General features: G+C 39.1%; 1 protein-coding gene across 23 annotated transcripts in view; it reads left to right on the forward strand.

The window, feature by feature from the left end:
- The window catches only part of NCOR1 (nuclear receptor corepressor 1), a 187,594-nt gene that overhangs the window by 129,971 nt on the left and 37,529 nt on the right, over positions 1-20,094 (forward strand). For 14 of the 23 annotated variants that reach the window (XM_055101243.1, XM_055101244.1, XM_055101239.2 and 11 more), the window contains 11 exons: positions 345-518; positions 1,248-1,408; positions 6,923-7,043; positions 7,141-7,242; positions 7,586-7,686; positions 11,954-12,122; positions 14,074-14,214; positions 15,420-15,503; positions 15,983-16,239; positions 17,124-17,484; positions 19,510-19,737. In XM_055101243.1, the coding sequence (XP_054957218.1) occupies positions 345-518; positions 1,248-1,408; positions 6,923-7,043; positions 7,141-7,242; positions 7,586-7,686; positions 11,954-12,122; positions 14,074-14,214; positions 15,420-15,503; positions 15,983-16,239; positions 17,124-17,484; positions 19,510-19,737 (1,899 nt within the window). The remainder of the gene's footprint in view (positions 1-344; positions 519-1,247; positions 1,409-6,922; positions 7,044-7,140; positions 7,243-7,585; positions 7,687-11,953; positions 12,123-14,073; positions 14,215-15,419; positions 15,504-15,982; positions 16,240-17,123; positions 17,485-19,509; positions 19,738-20,094) is intronic. The other 9 variants (XM_034943267.3, XM_055101247.2, XM_063599208.1 and 6 more) reach the window with 1 other exon arrangement.

Raw genomic sequence — 20,094 nt, forward strand, 5'->3', positions numbered from 1 at the left:
CCTCCAGTCAGGCCAGATTTGAATTAACAGAATTGCTTGATAATCTGATGTTTGCCTGTTGTGATTTTATTGCATGTGAAAACACTTGATTCTCCTTAAGAGGAAAGAGAAGTTCTTGTTCCTTTAAAGGGAAAACTCGTAAATGAATTTTTGAGGATACACAGGAGATTTAGATTTACAGGATTTCTTAACTTCTCTGTGGGTGAATTTTGCCCCCAGGAGTTTTAGACTTTAATGTTAGTTTATAGTCGGATTGGCCCCTGGATGGTGTGGGCTTAGTCCTTTCACACTTACTATTTTAATTTGGGGTTCTTCCCTTATTTTGATAACTTTAACTTTCATAGGAAAATCAGTCGCCTATATGCCTTATGCTGAGGTCAAACGTGCTCTAGAACAGGAAGCACAGATGCACAATACTGCAGCAAGGTCAGCCTCACCGTGTAGGCTTTCTCCAAGAGAAGTCAGTAAAGCCGCTCCACAGCCTGATATGAGTGCAGCCCGCTATAGTGTCCCGCCAGGTAAATATCACTCCTCTGTGCAGTGGCTGCTGGCCATCCACCCACAGATGTTCCACGTGGGTGGTTTAATCTCGTGAATGAACTGCTCTTCCAGGACGTGTCCTTGCTGTTTCAGAATGACTTTGTTTCTCTGCGTTCCATCATCAGTTGTATTTAGTTGAGTTCACTGGGCCACTGGGAAATTTGTGTTCACACATTTATACTGTGACATTGACTGGCTCTTCCTTTAAGAAGAGTACATGAATTTGTAAAAGTCTTGAGATCTCCCCATCCCCAAAATTCAAGTGTTCTGTGAGAGCCAGAATCAGTAAATGTTTCTCAATATGCAAGATGCAAAAAGGATGTATAACTGGTTGTCAGTCATGTCTGCGCATTCTCTGAAGTAGTGTTATCAGCTGTTTTTAAGAAGTACCCTAAGAGTGATTGGCAAGAGAGAAGAAATTTTTGAAGACTGATGTTTGCTATGCTAAGCAGAAGTTTGAAATAAGCATCAGCTTGAAAGCTGTGGTTTGAAAGGGAGTTGAATATTTCAACCCCACAAATAGTATTTGTGACAAATATGTATACAGGCTTACGTGAATGAGAAATTTAAAATAGAAATGTTCATTGTTGGTTTCATCTTACATTTTTAAATTAGTGATTTAAAAATTCAGGAATGACTGAGAGAGGTAACATGTTGTAAACTAGGAAATGGACTATTTTAAAATCATTTTTCTTTCCTTTTAAAAGTCCTTCAGCCTGCTCCACATCAAGTGATAACTAATCTCCCTGAAGGCGTTCGGCTTCCGACAACTCGACCAACCAGGCCACCACCCCCTCTCATCCCGTCATCCAAAACCACAGTGGCTTCAGAAAAACCATCTTTTATAATGGGAGGCTCCATCTCACAGGTGAAACGACTTCTCTTTACAGTAGATTTCTTGTTGAATATGGCTTTGTTAAAAACTTGTCCTCCCTCCTCGCACTGATTTGTCAGAGTTCTAATAAATAATAATCTGTCTGAATATGAAGTTTCAAGAGATAATGACCAGAAAATGCAGCAGTCACTGTACTCTTGCCACAAATCAGAACTTTCAGTGAGTTATGTACCCAGATTGAGTGGTCATAGCATACCACCCATTTAATTACACTTGGCACTTGGCATACCACTTGGTTTAATTTACATCACTCTAAACTTACCAAGTTTTAAACTTAGTTTCAAACAGTGGAATATTTGTTCACTAACATATGGTAAAGGCTCTAAATATTAAATTGTAGGTGGTATTATAATTTATTCTGACTTTGGCCACTGAATCTTTTTTCTGGTTCATTACTTTTTAAAAAATTGAGATATGGTCTGGTCTTCACAGTTCCATCAGTTTTGACTAACTGTACATCAGTGGTCACACCCCTGTCCACTTATTGAACACTTCCATCACTTCAGAAAGTTTTCTCATGTTCCTTCCCAGGCCATCTCCCCTTCCACTGCCTGAAGCAACCACTATTTGATTTCCTGTTGTTGTAGATTAGTTTTGCCTTTTCTAGAACTTCCTGTGAATGGAATCAAACATGGTGTACTCTTTTGTGTCTGTCTTCTTTAACCCAGCATAATGGTTTTAGGGAATTCATCCAGGGTTTTATGTAATCAGTAGTTTCTTCCTTTTTATTGCTGAGTAATACCAGTTTGTTTATCCATTCTCCTGTTGATGAAAACCTGAGCTATTTCCAGTTTTTGGCAGCTATGAATAAAGCTGGGCATTCTTGTAATGGGTTCTTTGTGGACATATGTTTTTATTTTTCTTGTACAATTACCTGGGAGTGGAATTACTAGGTTTGTGTATGTTTTATACTTTTCCAGAATGGTTCTACAGTTTTATGCTGCCACTAGCAATGTATGAGACGTGATTGCTCCATTTGCTGTTGTCAAGTCTTGGTCATTTTAGTCATACTTGGTGTGTAGTAATATCTTATTGTGGTTGTATTTTACATTTCCCTGACAACAAACAATGTTGGGCACTTTTCATGTGCTTATTGGCCATTTGTACACCTATGAAGTGACTATTTAAGTCTGATTATCTGTTTCTACTGGGTCTTTTTGATACTGTGTTGTAGATCTTTATTATGGTTGAAAGTTCTCTGTTAGATATATGTATTACAAATATTTTCTCTGTTTTTTGTCTGTTTATTTTCTTACTGGTATTTTGATGAGAAGTTTCAAATTTTTATATAGTCTAAATATATATACACACTTTTTTCTCCTATGATTAGTTTTATTTTGCTAAGAAATCTTGGCCTGCTCCAAGGTTGTGAGATATTCGCCTGTGTTTTCTTCTGAAAGCTTTATAATTTTGGCTTTTATATTGAGGCCTGTGACCAGTCTCAAATTAATTTTTGTGTATAGTATGAGGTCAGGATTAACATTCATCTTTATTTAAATTTCTAGTTGAAAAATAGCACCAGTTGAAAAGTCTTTTACTCATTTGATCGCTTTAGTTCCTTTGTTAGAAATCATTTGACAGTATTTATGGGTCTGTTTCTGCACTGTCTCCATGCTGTTCCACTGATCTACTTGTTCATCCTTTTGTCAGTACCATAGTCTTGATTACTGTAGCTTTATTGTAAGTCCTGAAATCATGTAGTATAAGTCTTCAGTGTTTTTGTTTTTCAAGATTGTTTTGACTATTTGATGTCGTTTGCATTTTCATATAAATTATATAATCAGCTTATCAATGTCTGTCTCCCCCCTTTTTTTTGGTTCCCAAGTTTTATTCAAGAACTCATACAAAACATTCCAGGTAAATGAGTTATAATCCTCATCTTCCTTCTCTTTGTCCTGGTTAATTTGGAAGTAACACAATCCGAAATTCTCTTTGCTATTAGCAGCTACGCACGACCAATCACATAGCTTATTCTTCAGATATTTTTTGATGAGCTATTTCAAATACCCTTTGGAAAAAGGCACCTCAGAAGTTACGGTGCTTGTGTTCTTGCTCCTTTCAATAGTTACTACCCCTCCACCAAGATTCCCAGCTTTTCCATTCACTTTAATTCTGTCTTGGAGAAACTGCTCACAATTGGCAGCATCATCTGCGGGGTAGATCCAGTCAAGGGTATACTTCAGAACCTGCTTTTTTTCTTTTTTTGCCCCCACTTTTTCATGGGCACCTGGCAGCAGCAGAGGCAGAAACAATCTGTTTGTCAGTCTACTTAAAGAAAAAAAATTCTGCTGGGATCTCTTCTCTTCTCTTTTTTTTTCTTTTCTTTCGCCACTTCATTTATTTTATTTGCAGGAGTTGAAACATGTTTTAAGGGAGATGTTTATTTTCCCCCCCAAACATGAATCATTTAAGTAAAACCAACTTAACTATAGAAATGTAGCAAAGTAAGGGGAAAGTAGCACAAACCACCCAAGAGGCAAAGGTTGTGGGGAAGAGGTGGGTGCAGTGAGCATATAACATATGCGTAAATGCTTTATGATTCACCTGCTCAGCACCGCCTCCCCAGAAGGCGAGCATAGGGAACTATTTTACGAGGATGTTTCCCCCCAAACATCTGAGAATGCTTCAAATTATAGTTTAAGGTTTAAAAGACCAAAAAAAAAAAAAAAAAACCATGAACCACCCATCTGCTGGGATTTTTGTTGGGATTGTATTAAATCTATAGATCAATTTGAGGTAGAAATGGAAATCTTACATCGAATCTTCTAATCTATGAACTTGTATATCTGTATCTCTCAGCAGCGCTTTAAAGTTTTCACTTTAGAGATTTGTACATGTTTTGTTTGATTTATATTTGGCTATTTGATTCCTTTAAATTTTGTTTTTGTTTTTTTTTTTTGGACAAAGTCTTGCTTTGCAGTAGTGTGATCATAGCTCATTGTAGCCTCCAACTCCTGGGCTCAAGCAATCCTCCCACCTCAGCCTTCCGAGTGGCTAGGAATTTTTTTTTTTCCTTTTTTTGAGACAGAGTCTTGCTCTGTTGCCCAGGCTGGAGCGCAGTGATGCGATCTCGGCTCACTGCAACCTCCGCCTCCCAGTTTCAAACGATTCTCCAGCCTCAGCCTCCCGAGTAGCTGGGACTACAGGCGCACGCAACCCTGTCTGGCTAATCTTTTTGTATTTTTAGTAGAGACGGGGTTTCACCATGTTGGCCAGGATGGTCTTGATACAGGAATACTGAATAGTGAATTGGTGAACATGGACATGAATTTCTTGTTGCTCATCTTAGAAGGAAGGCATTCAGTATTTTACTGTTAGGCAGAATGTTAAGTTTTTCATGGATGTCTTTCATCAGATTGAAGATGTTTCCTTCCGTTCTTAGTTTGCTGAGACCCACCCCCACCCCTAGTTCTTATATTTTTTTAGCTCCAGAATTTCTATTTTGTTCTTTTTAATGATTTCTTTGTCTTTGTTGGTGTTCTCTATCTGGTGAAGTATCATTCTTGTACTTTCTTCTTTTTTTTTTCTTTTTCTCTCTCCTAAAACAATTCTGTTGCTCAGGCTGGAGTGCAGTGGCATGATCTTAGCTCACTGTAGCATCAGTCTCCTGGGCTCAATCAATCCTGCCTCAGCATCCTGAGTAGCTGGAACTACAGGCATGCATCACTATGCCTGGCTTTTAATTTTTTTTTTTTATTTTTTATAGAGACAGAGTCTTAATATCTTGTTAAGGCTGGTCTCAGACTCTTGGCCTCAAGCAGTCCTCCTGCCTGGGTTTCCCAAAGTGTAAGGATTAAAGAAGGCAGGCCACTGCACCTGGCCTCCTTTAATTTAGACATGGTTTATTTTAGTTCTTGGAATACATTTATAATAGCTGATTTAAAGTCTTTATTCCTGGGCCCAAAGCTCAGGAATATTTTCTGTTCCCTGCTCTGTTTCATATGTATGGCTCACACTTTCATGTTTCTTTGAGTATCTTATAATTTTTGGTCAAAAACTGGACATTTTGTATAATGTAGCAACTCTGGAACTTGGATCCCCCCCACCCCCACTTTTCAGAGCTTGTTGTTTCTTTTGGCTGTTATTATTTGCTTAGTGACTTTTCTTAACTAATTCTGTAAAGTCTGTATTATTTGTTGTGTGTAGCCACTGAAGTCTGATTAACTTAGTGATCAGCTAATGATTAGACAGACATTTCCTTAAATGTCCAAAATCAGTAAAATCAGCCTTTGCTGAGGGGCGCTCTTTATGTGTTGGGCACTTAACAGCTTTGCCTTAGTCTTTACTTCCTGGCATGCAGAGCCTTAAGGGCAGCCTAAGTTGAGAGCAGTGGGGCCTTCCCATGTCTTTCCTAGGCATATTCATAGCCTTGCACATGCATGTAGCATTCTAGGTTCTAGGGAATATGTTGGAGTTTTTCAGACCCCATGAACATCTCATTCCCTGGCTTTTCCTTTTAAGTGTTTTGGTTAGCCTGTTGTTTACCCTGGCTGTTGTCTACTGTCTCAGGCATTGGAGAAGTTAATCAGTTGCCTCTGATTGTTTTTGACAAGTCTGCACCTCCTCTCCCACTCCAGTCAGGTCAAATAAAGACAGCTTTGTGAATGGAGTCTCCCAGAGAACCAACAGAGAAGTCAAACAATGACAGTTATCTGGGAATGAGGCTTTTAAGGAGCTCCATCCTTGCTCTTTCCCTTCTAGTGGCTGCCAGGCAGCTGGTTTGCACTGTGATTGAGTGCTTTTGGTTTTCGACACTACCATAGAGTTTGATCAGGAGAATGAGAATGGAACAAGTTAAAATGCCACAAAGCCCATTGTTTTTACCTAGATTCGGCTTTTTTTTTTAAATAAATATTTCCAGATTTCTACAAGCCTTTGGTTAATTTCCAGGGTTCTTTAAAAGTCGATTCTTACATTGCTTGAGACTGGGAGGCAGAGGTTGCAGTGAGCCGAGATTGCTCCACTGCACTCCAGCCTGGGTGATAGAGCAAATCTCTATCTCAATTAAAAAATAAAAAAATAAAAATAAAAAAAGAAAAGAAAAAAAAAGGTTGATTCTTAAAATTTTTCCAGGTTTTCTTGTTGCTTTTATGGAAGAGAGTTTTTGGAAGTCCTTATTACTTTGCTGTATTTGCTGATACCACTCTCCATAGCATTTTTAGTCGGAATGAATATTAATAATAGTAGCTTACATTTTGATTGCAACATATAAGTGCTTTATTTATGTAATTTATTAATAGTAAATACTATTTACATGTAATGTATGGTAATTTTAGAAGACAAATCCTACTCCCTTTAAAATTTTTTTATATTTAAGCAATCTACGATGAAGATTTTCTTGCTTTACAAAAACTATTCTTAGTTTTGGGTAGAAGGGGTATAATTTTTTTTTTTTAAACAGAAATGGGAATGCTGACTTTGTGAAATTGACCTTGTGAAAAAACAATGTTTGTTTAATCTTTAAATTTTTTTTTGTTTTTTTCTTAGGGAACACCAGGCACTTATTTGACTTCTCATAATCAGGCTTCCTACACTCAAGAAACACCCAAGCCGTCAGTGGGATCTATCTCTCTTGGACTGCCACGGCAACAGGAATCTGCCAAATCAGGTCAGTGAGTTAATACAGTCATAATGCACCTACGTTTGTAGCATCACAGCCAGTAATTTAGTACTGGATTGTTTCATGTTTCTCTGCCTTTCCACAGCTACTTTGCCCTACATCAAGCAGGAAGAATTTTCTCCCCGAAGCCAAAACTCACAACCTGAGGGTCTGTTGGTCAGGGCCCAACATGAAGGTGTAGTCAGAGGTAAAATATGCTGGTTGGCAGAAATGTTAAACTTTTGTCCCCAATAAATTTATTAAAGTAAGTTATTAATATATTTTAATGATGGGCTTTTTTAACTATAGTCTTTAAATTCTAAATTTGTTTTCTTTCCATGTAAAAGTCATTTTAAAACCTTGAAGTTCCATGTTTCAGCAGTTCTTTAGTATTATTTTGGAAGTACATTTTAATAAAACAAACACGATGGGTTTTGTGCTGCTTTTTTCTTTTCTTCTTAGTTGAGTACTCTCCCAAGTAGGGGCTGTTTTTTTATGTTTTGGGGCAGGGGCTGGGGGTGTAATTTGCTAATAGCTTTGTTTGTATTCAGGTACTGCAGGAGCCATACAAGAAGGAAGTATAACTCGGGGAACTCCAACCAGCAAAATTTCAGTGGAGAGCATTCCATCCCTACGGGGCTCTATCACTCAGGTTAGTCACGATCATCTCTGATATACTCAACAGAAGCTCAGGAAAAAATGATAAATAATTATTAGCACTTTGGCTATTTTGTGGCTTAAGTTCATTTTTCTGCATTATGGGACTGGGTCTCAATGGTAGTAAAACCTAGATCTGCAAACTGTCTCCACAGAAACGTTAATGTGATCATTTTGACTACAAGCTATATTATGTATACTTTGGTTCATTCGAAAAGGTCACTTATTTGCAAACTGGAAAAAGAAATATGTTCTAATTGATGCAGCTCTTATTGTCTTCCTGGAAAAGCTTTTACCATGTGTTTAGCCTAAATAGAAATTGAGAAGAAAATCATTACGAATTATTTGCTTACTTTTGCCCTGGTGGAGATGTAGTTGTAGAATCTCAGTATGTGGGCTGCCTTGTTAGAATCTAATGCTAAACCAGGAAATGTGGATGGCATTAACAAAAGCACCAGAAACCTTCCAATTTTGGGCTAAATACATCACCAATTTTGATTAATAAAATTTCTCTCAGTTGTTAATTTTAACTTGATATTTAAGAAGTTCTTAGCCTCTTTATGTATATGCATAAGAGGGAAAATTCTGTTTTGGGAAATCATTGTAAACAGAAACCTGTGCCTTGCATTTTCTAAAGTGTTCATTCATTGTCACAAGTTTTTTATTTGTCTAGTTGCTATCCTCTAAGACAGTTGTTCTCAAAGTATGGTCCCCACTCCAGGAGCGTCAGAATCACCTAGAAAATTGCTACACATATAAATTTTCAGATCTTACCCCAGATTTACTGAAACCCAACCCTTGTTGGTGGGGACTGGCAGTCTGTGTTTTCCCAAGCCCTTCGCTGATTCAGCTAGGGCTTTGCTGGCCAAGTGTGGTTTGTGCACCAGAGCATTGGCATCACTGGGAAGCTTGCTAGAATAATGCAGAAATGTCAGTCCCCACTCTAGATCATGTGAATTAAAATCCCCATTTTAATGAGGTTCCCAGGTGATTTCTCTCTGAAATGTAGTTTACATACTACTTCCTTGAGTGGTTAAGTTAAAAACAGAAGAAAAGAAAGTTACATACTGACTCTTAAAATCTCTCTTTTTAGGCCAGGCGTGGTGGCTCACGCCTGTAATCCCAGCACTTTGGGAGGCCAAGGAGAGCAGATCACGAGGTCAGGAGTTTGAGACCAGCCTGACCAACATGGTGAAACCCTGTCTCTACTAAAAATACAAAAATTAGGCGGGCATAGTGGTGTGCGCCTGTAATCCCAGCTACTCAGGAGGCTGAGGCAAGAGAATCACTTGAACCTGAGAGGCAGAGGTTGCAGTGAGCTGAGATTGTGCCACTGCACTCCAGCCTGGGTGGCAGAGTGAGACGCCGTCTCAAAAAAAAAAAAGTCTCCTTTTATATTGGGTCAGTGTGTTTCTGTTTTAACAGCAAGCTAATACTTTAATATGGACAGAGGAAAGTAAATGGGCCTGTATGTATTATTCTTTCTCTTCACTCTGGCATCCAAACTGTGGGAAGAAAGAGTATGAACTGGGCCAAAGGGGACTAAATTTTATCTGTTTAAAATCTGTTTGTGCACTTGACATGAGTACTTCTGAAGTGGGCGTTAAGGATTTCTAGACACTTACTAATGAGTTCACTTAATGACTGGACAAGTAAGTGTATGTCTCTTATCGCTTTTCTTAAGCATATGGTATCAGATTGTGCTCTCTAGGGTTTTAGCAGTCCTCAGAGTATAGTGGTGACCCTAAATGTGTGAGTAAACTCAGTCTAGGCCTCTAACTCCTATTTTACATCAAGTTGCTCTCTCTTGTAAAATGCTCTACGTATTAGGTTCTATGAACAATTTTCCTTGAAGGAAGGGCTCGCTGCTTAAAGGAAGGGTAAAAAGAATCATGGTCTTTTTACCATGAGGATTGATGATGGTGAAAATATAGATATCCTGACCTAAACTGAATCAGTGTCAAAACACAGAGGCATCCAAAGGCCTAACAACCTAGTAGTCAGTTTGATATTTGAAAGTTATTTTTCCCTCATATCACAATTTGAGAGAAAGTTGTAGTACTCTAAATTTAAAACTACTTTATCATCTTATTTTTATTAGAAAATTTGTATTAGGTTGGTGCAAAGATGTGATTTCGGACTGTGAATTTTAAATCATTATAACTAGGCTCAAACGCATCTTTATCAAAATAGGAACCATTACAATCAACACATTTTTGCCAGTGAGAAATAATCTTGTTCATTCCTGTAGCATAAAAATACATGCTTCGAGATTCGACAAACTCTTAGAAAGCATTTTGTTTCTCTTTTCTCTTTTCCTTCCTCCCTTCCTTTTCTTTTCCCTCCCTTCTTCTCCCCTCCCCCTCCCCCCTCCCCTCTCCTCCCCTCCCCTGTCCTCTTCTCCCCTCTCCTCCCCCTCCTCCCCCTCCTCCCCCTCCTCCCCTCTCCTCCCCTCTCCTCCCCTCTCTTCCCCTCTCCTCCCCTCTCCTCCCCTCTCCTCTCCTCTCCTCTCCTTCCCTTTCCTTACCTTTCCTTTCCTTCCTTTTTGCTTGCTTGCTTTTTTGACAGAGTCTTGCTCTGTTGCCCAGGCTGGAGCGTGGAGTGCAGTGGTGCCATCTCAGCTCACTGCAACCTCTGCCTCCAGGGTTCAAGTGATTCTCCTACCTCAGCCACCCAAGTAGCTGGAATTACAGGTGTGCGCAGCCGTGCCTGGCTAATGTTTGTATTTTTAGTAGAGGTGGGGTTTCGCCATGTTGGCCAGGCTGGTCTTAAACCCCTGGCTTCAGGTGATCCGCCCGTCTTGGCCTCCCAAAGTGCTGGGATTACAGGCGCAAGCCACCACAGCCAGCCATGGAAAGCGTTCTGCTGCTTGTGGAAGAATTTTTCCTGCATAAAGTTGTTGAGATGCTTGAATAAGTGGTAGAGAGAGAGGTCAGGTGAATATGGCAGATGAGGCAAAACTTCGTAGCCCAATTCATTCAATTTTTGAAGCATTGGTTGTGTGACACAGGTGTTGTCGTGGAGAATTGGGCTATTTCTGTTGACCAGTGCTGGCTGCAGGCATTGCAGTTTTCAGTGCATCTCATTCATTTGCTGAGCATACTTGTCATATGTAATGGTTTTGCTGGGATTCGGAAAGCTGTAGTGGCTCAGACTGGCAGCAGACCACCTTTTTTTGGTGCAAGTTTGGCTTTGGGAAGTGTTTTGGAGCTGCTTCTCAGTCCAGCCACTGAGGTGGTTGTCGCTAGTTTTTGTATAAAATCTACTTTTCATCGGATGTCATGATCCAGTTGAGAAATGGTTTGTTGTTGCCTAGAATAAGAGAAGACACTTCAGAAAGACAGTTTTTAAAATTTTCGCTCAGCTCATGGGGCACCCATTTACTGAGCTTTTTCACCTTTCCAGTTTGCTTCAAATGCCAAACAACCGTAGAATGGTTGACGTTGAGTTCTTTGGCAACTTCTCGTGTAGTTGTAAGAGGATCAGCATCAATGATTGCTCTCAATTGGTTGTTGTCAACTTCCAATGGCCGGCCACTATGCTCCTCATCTTCAAGGCTCTTGTTTCCTTTGTAAAACTTCTTGAACCACCACTGCACTGTATGCTTGTTAACAGTTCCTGGGCCAAATGCGTTGTTGATGTTATGAATTGTCTCTGCTGCTTTACAACCCATTTTGAACTTGAATAAGAAAATCACTTGAATTTGCTTTTTGTATAACATAATTTTCATCGTCTAAAATAAATATAAAACAGCAAGTAATAAGTCATTAACAAAAAAAGTGACAAATGCACATTAAAATGATATATTGCGTAACTACATTCAGAAGAAAACAAGAACTTAACCACATTTATTTAAGAATGTATTCCAGTATCAAACGGCAAATTCCAACAACGCAAAAACTGCAATTACATTTGCAACAACCTAATAAAAGCTGTTACATTTACTTGATTTTAGTCCTTAAGAGAAACTTCTGAGAGTTAAATCCTGTAATAGAGTCCTCACATGAAGGTGAGAGCAAAGTTGATTCACCTAATATACCTGTCATAATTTTAAGTGTTATGTGGCTGAGTTGAAGGATGAAGGTACAGGATGTCTTCATGTTGATAAAAATCCAATGTCTAATTTCCTTTCATGTATGTGTGCTTTCTTCTTTGAAGCTATAGATTAGCCTGACTCTGTCATAGGTTAAATTTTCTGAGCATCTTGTGTTTTCCCTAAACTCGAGTGACTCCTCTGCTATTTATGCTTGATTTGATGGCAGGGCACCCCGGCTCTGCCCCAGACTGGCATACCAACAGAGGCTTTGGTGAAGGGGTCCATTTCTAGAATGCCCATTGAAGACAGCAGTCCTGAGAAAGGCAGAGAGGAAGCTGCATCCAAAGGCCATGTTATTTATGAAGGCAAAAGTGGACATATCTTGTCATATGATAGTAAGTATTGTATGTATGCACCAAAGCCAGTATTACAATATGTGCTAAAAACATAGGCTTGGGTTTTCCCGCATTTCTGCTCTCTGGGAGTCAGTTTATCTTTGCTGAGCCTATGTTTTCTCTCAGTAAATAGGGTTAGTAATACTTGTCTCATGAGAATTTTGTGAATATCAGCTTAGTCAATGAAAAGTAATTAACAACGCAGAGCTCATATTAAATGTCCCATAGGTGGTAGCTAAGATTGTTGACTGTGGTCAGTCAGTTTAGCTTAGGTAAAGAGCCTTTGTTGAACTTTAAGGGAATACTTTTATTTTGAAGAGATTCATGTTTTATGAATTAAGAATTAGAGGGTAGATAGGCTGGGCGCGGTGGTTCACGCCTATAATCCCAGTACTTTGGGAGGCCGAGGCAGGCGGATCACAAGGTCAGGAGATTGAGACCATCCTGGCTAACACGGTGAAACCCTGTCTCTACTAAAAATACCAAATAATTAGCCGGGCGTGGTGGCGGGCACCTGTAGTCCCAGCTACTCGGGAGGCTGAGCCAGGAGAATGGCGTGAACCCGGGAGGCAGAACTTGCAGTGAGCTGAGATTGGGCCACTGCACTCCAGCCTGGGCGACAGAGCGAGACTCTGTCTCAAACAAACAAACAAAAAGAATTAGAGGGTAGATAATATTCTGATAATCTTGATAATATTAAATACTCCTTAATAAAACTATTTTAATGTCTATGTACATTTTTTAGATGTATTCTTGTTATATTTTCTCAGTAGTAGTATTTGATAAGAATGACTCAAATGTGATAGAAATATTAGCCAAAGTTTTGAGTGAATTTGAGTTATTTGCACCTGACTCTGTGACCTTGGAGTAGTCATGAGCTATGCTTTCTCTTCCAATACAAAGAAATAAAGTATGTGCATACATAGTGCCAGATGCTGCAAAATGCTTGATATCATTCTTATTTCCCTCTTCTTTACACGTCTGGCATATTATGATTCACATTTTGTTTTTGGGGTTAAGAAATTAATAATGTACGTTGTCCAAATCAGAAGTCTACACACCTCTGTTTCTTTCCACATCCACCAAATCACTAAGCCATTTCTGTTTATTTTCCTAAAGTGTCTAGAATCCATCCATTACTCTTTATTCACCACTGTCACCATCATCTTTAACCCAGCAGCCACCTAACTCATCTCCCTACCTTCAGTCTCACCCATATTCAAAGTGTGTACCACGTCACTCCTTGATTGATTTTTCCATCACCCTGGATATAACTGCAAGCCCCTACCTTAGCTTTATAACCCCTCCAGGAGCTGCTTTCAGCTTAGCTCTTCACATTTTTCCCTTCTCACTTTTCCCTTTAGTCCCCTATATTTACCTCCCCCACACTCTTCCTCCCAACTCCACTCTACACATTAGCCAGTTACCAAGCTTACGTTCTTTTAATGTACCTTTCTCTGTCTCACCTTGGGGTCTTTGTGTTCACTGTTCACACTGCCTGTACTTTTTCCTCCTATTACCTTTGACTTGAACAACTCTTATTCATCCTTCATTCTCAGCTTACACATTGCTTCCTCTGAGCAGGCTTATCTGAACCTGGAGGTGTTAGGTTTCTCTCCTAGCATTTTCATAGCACATTATACTTCTCCTTTCATAGCTTATTTTACTACATAATCTGTACCTACATTATTGGGTAAGTTTCATGCAGAAAGGGACTTAGTTTGTTAATCTTATCTGCAAGCCTAGCTTATGCCTAGCACACAGTAGGCATCAATAAACATATTTGAATGAATGAAAATATTTTCATGAATCATCTACACATATTTTATTGTAGGTTAAGACAAGTTTTAATATTATTATTTTTATAAGATAGACTATGAAACTAACCTATTTACTGTACATTGTATACCATGTGCTCCGTCTGAGCAAGTCTTGTTTGTGTATTCTGTAGATATTAAGAATGCCCGAGAAGGGACTAGGAGTCCAAGAACAGCTCATGAAATCAGTTTAAAGAGAAGCTATGAATCAGTGGAAGGAAATATAAAGCAAGGGATGTCAATGAGGGAGTCTCCTGTATCAGCACCATTAGAGGGTAAAGCATTGTTTTCAGAATGTTATTTTGATACATGTTATTTTATATAGTAATTTTGCATTGTTGAATTAAGTTGTATGCAATTTCTGTCATTTCCACCTGAAATGTATATTTATATTAAGTTGTATGCAATTTCTGTCATTTCCACCTGAAATATATATTTATATTAATATTAAGTTTATATCTGTATATAAAGTGGCACATAACAATGGAAGGAAGTAAAATTTAAGCGTAATTGGTCATATCATAGGTTACTATTAGAATGTTCATATTTGAATGCTCATACAATTTGCAGATTATTCCTGTTTCAGCTAAGTGAGTTAAAAAAGGTAAAGTTTATTATGAGAACTTCTTTTTGAATCGTGAGACAGATAAAGTGGTGTAGTGGATAAAGACATGAATTTAAATTTCAGCTTCACCCTTCCCTGGTAAATTCCTCTGAGCCTGTTTCTTCCTCTGTAAATTAAGGGATCGTACCTAACACTGTGTGAGGGTTAGAGGCAGGTGTCTGAACTGGTGCTGCTCATGTGATATGGCTTCAGTACATGATCAGTATGATTTTGTTTTGTTAATGGCCCACTTTGTTTAAATCTTAACCTGCCTCAACCAATTTTAAGCTAGATGAAATACTAAAAGCAGGGTAAGTCCTGTGTAATTTTCTAAGAGCTGTATTTTTCTCTATGTTAAAAACACACAATTTTACTGCAAATATGTGTGGTTATTTCTAACCCTTGATTTATATTTATCAGCAACAATAATGTGAAGCTTCTTAGGAGGTTATTTACAACTCTTTCGTTTCAATTTGCATGTTTCATTTAATACATTTTCCCTATTTTTATGGTATCCATATTTCCCGTTTTCCCTTTATCACAAGTATATTTCAAAGCTAAGCAATGGTTTCCAATCCTGTATCTTCTTTCCTCTTGATAAAGAAGTGTTGGGATTTTAGATTTAACTTTGAAGGTATCTTTCCTTTTCAACCTTTCATTAGATGCCTTTGGTGGCCATTTTTTATTTAGGAAAATATTTACAAAGGACAGTGTGATGTCATATTAGGTACTTCTGGATAGTTCACAAACTTAAATTGACATTCCTTCCTTCATAGAGCATTTATCAAAAACATAGACTTTAAGAACAGCATTCAGTATATGTGAGTTGACATATACATTATGTTGAATAATTGAATTGCTTTCTTGTTTTGGAAGGGCTGATATGCCGAGCATTACCCAGGGGGAGTCCTCATTCTGACCTCAAAGAAAGGACTGTATTGTCTGGCTCCATAATGCAGGGTAAACTTTCTGCTTGTTTTGCATTTTTATTTATAACTGCCTCCCTGGCAAAATAGTTTGACATTAATTTACAGTGTATTTCTGCTTTTCAAGTTATTTTCCCTTTTGAAATATTAAAGTCTTGGTTATTACTTTTCTGCCTCTGAGCTACATAATTTATTGGAAGATGATAGTTGCTTAATCTTTTAATATAGAGATATCTTTATTATGCAAGAACCATTCTGTGACTATTATGAATGATGCATTAATATCATATCTCAAGCAACCCTAAAGAAATAATGATTGATAAATACTGATTTGAGGATCTACTGTAAACAGAAAGTTAATTAGAAACTACAAGATGTCAAGGCATTATTTTAAATTATGTTAAAATATATGTAACAAAATTTACCATTTTAACCATTTTTAAGTGCACAGTTCCGTGGCATTGTTGTGCAACCATCAGCATTATTTTAATGTTTCCTGAATTCTTTTTCAAGGGACACCAAGAGCAACAACTGAAAGCTTTGAAGATGGCCTTAAATATCCCAAACAAATTAAAAGGGAAAGTCCTCCCATACGAGCATTTGAAGGTGCCATTACCAAAGGAAAACCATATGATGGCATCACCACCATCAAAGAAATGGGGCGTTCCATTCATGAGATTCCAAGGCAAGATATTTTAACTCAGGAAAGTCGGAAAACTCCAGAAGTGGTCCAGAGCACACGGCCGATAATTGAGGGTTCCATTTCCCAGGTAACTAAGTTTTGGCTCTTTTTGTCAGTAACTGATATTTATGGAACATTTAAAAAAGTGTGACTTAATAATTATAAGTGGTTCTTATGATGTCAGACCTCCTGGAAGTAAACATGAAAGTTTCCTGTACCGTTTTTTTTTTTTTTCCTCTGTGGACCAGGCTGGAGTGCGGTGTGTGATCACAGCTCACTATAGCCTTGACCTCCTGGGCTCAAGCGATCCTCCCACCTCAGCCTCCCGAGTAGCTAGGACTACAGGCATGTACCTCCACACCCAGAATTTTTGTATTTTTATAGAGACAGGGCTTTGCCATGTTGCCAAGGCTGGTCTCGAACTCCTGAGCTCAAGTGATCTGCCCATCTCAGCATCCCAAAGTGCTGGGATCACAGGCGTGAGCCACTGTGCTTGGCCTTTGTGTAATGGCACGATCTTGGCTCACTGCAACGTCCGCCTCCCGGGTTCAAGCGATTCTCCTGCCCCAGCCTCCCGAGTAGCTGAGATTACAGGTACCTGCCACCACGCCTGGCTAATTTTGTATTTTTAGTAGAGACAGGGTTTCTCCATGTTGGTCAGGCTGGTTTCGAACTCCTGACCTCAGGTGATCTGCCCACCTCAGCCTCCCAAAGTACTGGGATTACAGGTGTGAACCACCATGCCTGGCCTCGTGTACTTCTTATCATCAGGTTTTCTTATGTCTATAGCATGGAGTGTGGAATGTGGGAAAGTATGCAGCTTGGGATCAGTGGGGTTGTGATTGAGATTTGTAAAAAGACCAAAAAAGATCACCACAGTGAACTGTAACTGCCATGGGCCAGACATAGACCTGAGATAGAAAAGTAGCCAGATGACTTTGCTACCTGTAATGTTTGTTTCTTTCCCTTTAGGGCACACCAATAAAGTTTGACAACAACTCAGGTCAATCTGCCATCAAACACAATGTCAAATCCTTAATCACGGGGCCTAGCAAACTATCCCGTGGAATGCCTCCGCTGGAAATTGTGCCAGAGAACATAAAAGTGGTAGAACGGGGAAAATATGAGGATGTGAAAGCAGGCGAGACCGTGCGTTCCCGGCACACGTCAGTGGTAAGCTCTGGCCCCTCCGTTCTTAGGTCCACACTGCATGAAGCTCCCAAAGCACAACTGAGCCCTGGGATTTATGATGACACCAGTGCACGGAGGACCCCTGTGAGTTATCAAAACACCATGTCCAGAGGCTCACCCATGATGAACAGAACTTCTGATGGTATGTTACTTTTGTTGCTTGGTCTGATCCTTTTTATTGCATTAAAAAAAAAAAAAAAAAAAACCTTTGTCAAGTAGTAAATATCAAATTGTCAGCTTTAGAGTATCCCAAGATCTACAGGTCTTGCTTGAGTCTAGGAGTATGGAAGGCTACTAATTTAAAAGTAGGCATAATTTAAGTAAAATACCTGATATTTAAATCAAGTGCAGATTATGATGCAGTCCAGAAATGCTATAGAGTAAGTATATTTTTAGAGTGGATTTTCAGCCAATTGCATAAGGTTTTCTGGAAGTCAGTTTTGACATTGTTCCTTCAGCGGCAGTGTGGTGTGAAAGCTGTAAGTAGCCTCTGGAACAAGACTGCATAAGCTTGAATTAACATTCTTACTGCATCAACTCAGATGAGTTACTTAGCTTTTTTGTAGCTTAGTTTCCTGATCTGTAAAATCATAATGTAACATTAAGACCTACCTCTCTGGATTGTTACGAAGACCAAATAAGGTAGTACATGTAAAGAACTTAGAATGGTGCCGAGTATTTACGAAGGGCTCGATAAATGTGAATTATTCCTGTTGGTGTTACTGTTGTTATTATTGTTGTCACTATAACCCCATGCTACTGGCAGCTACATCAGTTGAGAAGTGATTTTTACCAAGTGGTCCCTATCAACCTGAGGCCCTTAAAAATGCATCCACTTACCATTTTTTATTACAATACAAATTTATTGATGGCTCACATGGTACGTCCTGGGCTGGGCACTGCGAGCTGTACAGGTGTGTTTTGGCGGGTGTGAGGGGCGTAGCACAGAGTGAGGAGAAAGGGAAGTCCTTGTTAGGGATGGGGAGGTGAGTCCAAATGCTTGTAGCTTTAGTTTTGATGGCGAATTGCCCTGCAGAGGGAAGGGCACTCCATATTTGAGCACGCTGGGACTTGGAAGGGGATGTGATAAACCAGTGTGATTTCTTTCTTTGGGCAGGCAGATTTGTTTGATTGTGGTAAAGTTTATAGTATCAAAATATTAGTAATTAGATGTGATGGTTACACAGCCATCATGCTTGTACTTAATGCCACTGTGAATTGTACCCTTTAAAATGGCTAAAATTGTAAATTTTATGTTATGTATATTTCACTACAGTTAAAAAAAATTGAGGGTGGCTGGGTGCAGCAGCTCACGCCCATAATCCCAGCACTTTGGGAGGCCAAGGCGGGCGGATCATGAGGTCAGGAGATTGAGCCCATCCTGGCCAACATGGTGAAATCCTGTCTCTACTAAAAATACAAAAACAATTAGCCGTGCATGGTGGCGCGCTCCTGTAGTCCCAGCTACTCGGGAGGCTGAGGCAGGAGAATCGCTTGAACCCAGGAGGTAGAGACTGCAGTGAGCCAAGATCACGCCACTGCACTCCAGCCTGGGTGACAGCGAGACTCTATCTCAAAAAAAAAAAAAAAAATTGAGGGTGATGGCTAATAAGTGTTTGAATATATATTTATTGGTGGGACAATCTGACCACTCTGAATAACATCATTTAAGAGAAGAGAGGCTGGAGTAGGGAGGTGATAGATATTGGTGAAGTAATGAGAAAGTCATTGTGGAAGAACAGAGCAAGGAAAAAATTAGTGAAACTAGTGATTAATGGGTAGGAAGGAGGTTGCATAACACAGGCAATGAGAGAAAACTGAAGTTTACTACATGTGGGGACAAAAGAATTTAGAATGTTAAAGTCATACAAAAAACAAAATTATTCATAATGAGATTTAAAGAAGAGTATTGAATTTTATTTTTAATGTTACATAAGGTGGTAAAATACTGGTGCTATGATCCAAAAGGTGACAGTACTCTCCAAATCTCAGTTTCTACTAGTTGTTTACATTTTCATATTTTGCAATATTGAATGTTAAATGTTGAGGGGAAAGAGAAGATCCAAATACATGAATATAGTCTTTATTTGAATGGTTGAGAAATGGACAAATATTATCATACTTGCAAGTTTCTTAAGAACTTGTGGCATTGGCTCTTTTTTTCCAGTTACAATTTCTTCTAACAAGTCTACCAATCATGAAAGGAAATCGACACTGACCCCTACCCAGAGGGAAAGTATCCCAGCGAAGTCTCCAGTGCCTGGGGTGGACCCTGTCGTGAGCCACAGTCCGTTTGATCCCCATCACAGAGGCAGCACTGCAGGCGAGGTTTATCGGAGCCACCTGCCCACGCACTTGGATCCAGCCATGCCTTTTCACAGGGCTTTGGATCCTGGTAAACACAAAATATAGTGATAATTTATGGCAAATAAATATGCCACCTGTATGACTTTTCAGCTTTCTGTTGTTGTACAATATAGTACAATTGCAAGTATCATTAATGTACAGCTCAGTGAATTTTCACAAACTAAATTCTCCCATGTTACCAGCACCCAGATCAAGAAATAAAATCTTATCAGCACCCGGTAAAGAACTAAAAAGAATAGTATATGAAAAGCTCTCTTATCTGATGGCACTTGGTGAAGCTAGTTGAAAAAGTGGATTAATGTGAATAATTATTTTAAAATGACAGAGGCATACCTAAACACGTTAACTTACAGCATAAATAGACGTTCATTTACCAGAACTCTGA

Source organism: Pan paniscus, chromosome 19 (genome assembly GCF_029289425.2).
Source record: "Pan paniscus chromosome 19, NHGRI_mPanPan1-v2.0_pri, whole genome shotgun sequence".
NCBI lineage: Eukaryota > Metazoa > Chordata > Mammalia > Primates > Hominidae > Pan > Pan paniscus.